Source organism: Hippocampus comes, unplaced genomic scaffold, assembly GCF_001891065.2.
Source record: "Hippocampus comes isolate QL1 unplaced genomic scaffold, H_comes_QL1_v1.1 C16760514, whole genome shotgun sequence".
NCBI classification, from domain to species: Eukaryota; Metazoa; Chordata; class Actinopteri; order Syngnathiformes; family Syngnathidae; genus Hippocampus; species Hippocampus comes.
In genome coordinates, this window is record NW_017838359.1 from 1 (window position 1) to 811 (window position 811).

Sequence of the window (811 nt, forward strand, 5' to 3'; positions counted from 1 at the left end):
AAAAAAAGAGACCCAGTTTGTTTGTATACAAGCAATTCAAAAGAAGTCAATTTACAATATGATGACCTCTTGAATAAAAATTGTGCTATGTCTTTTCTTCAAGGTGTCCACATGGACCAAACAGTACACGGCGTCATCCCACAGAGACATCCCTGCCATGAATGAGCTCTCCGCGTGGTTGATGAGCAATCTGCCCGCCGACGATCAGGAAGTCACGCTGGTCCACGGAGATTTCCGAGTGGACAACTTGGTATTCCATCCCACCGAGGTACATTACGCTGTCTTATCACGACTGTCACATTTTCTCATGAGACCGTTAGAGGGCAACGTGCGTTGTTATGGCCCCTTTAGGCTCGTGTGTTGGCAGTGCTGGACTGGGAGCTGTCTACCACTGGGCAGCCTCTGGCAGACCTGGCATATTTCCTCATGCCTCACTACTGGCCCTTAGGCCTCAACATTCTGAGCTCTATGGGTAGCTTGAAAGGAATAGAAGGTCTGAACTAAGACAAAGCTCAATATTGAAATAAAAACAAAAGGCCAGCTTATGAAATGTTTCTGTGCGTGTGTGCGTGCGTGTGTCCTTGAGCAGGTATTCCCACAGTGGACGACCTGATTTCCGTTTACAGACGCTGCCGTGGGATCCCGTCCACTTTGCCGAGCTTAAATTTCTACTTGGCGCTCTCCTTGTTCAAGATGGCAGGAATCGCTCAGGTATTGGTGGCTCTGGCTTGTATGGGAAACTTATAAATGAGTCTGAGATTAGCAAGAATTCTCTGACTGCGTGGCGTTTCTCATTCATTCACTTTGAATT

General features: G+C 47.2%; 1 protein-coding gene across 1 annotated transcript; it reads left to right on the forward strand.

Annotated features, from left to right (window-relative positions):
* The first annotated feature begins 95 nt into the window (after nucleotides 1-95).
* On the forward strand, nucleotides 96-768 carry LOC109509079 (acyl-CoA dehydrogenase family member 11-like). The gene is made up of 3 exons (XM_019858999.1): nucleotides 96-268; nucleotides 352-493; nucleotides 590-768. The coding sequence occupies exons 1-3, from the start codon at nucleotides 158-160 to the stop codon at nucleotides 745-747; spliced, it is 411 nt and encodes a 136-aa protein (XP_019714558.1). The 5' UTR covers nucleotides 96-157; the 3' UTR covers nucleotides 748-768.
* Nucleotides 769-811: the final 43 nt, after the last annotated feature.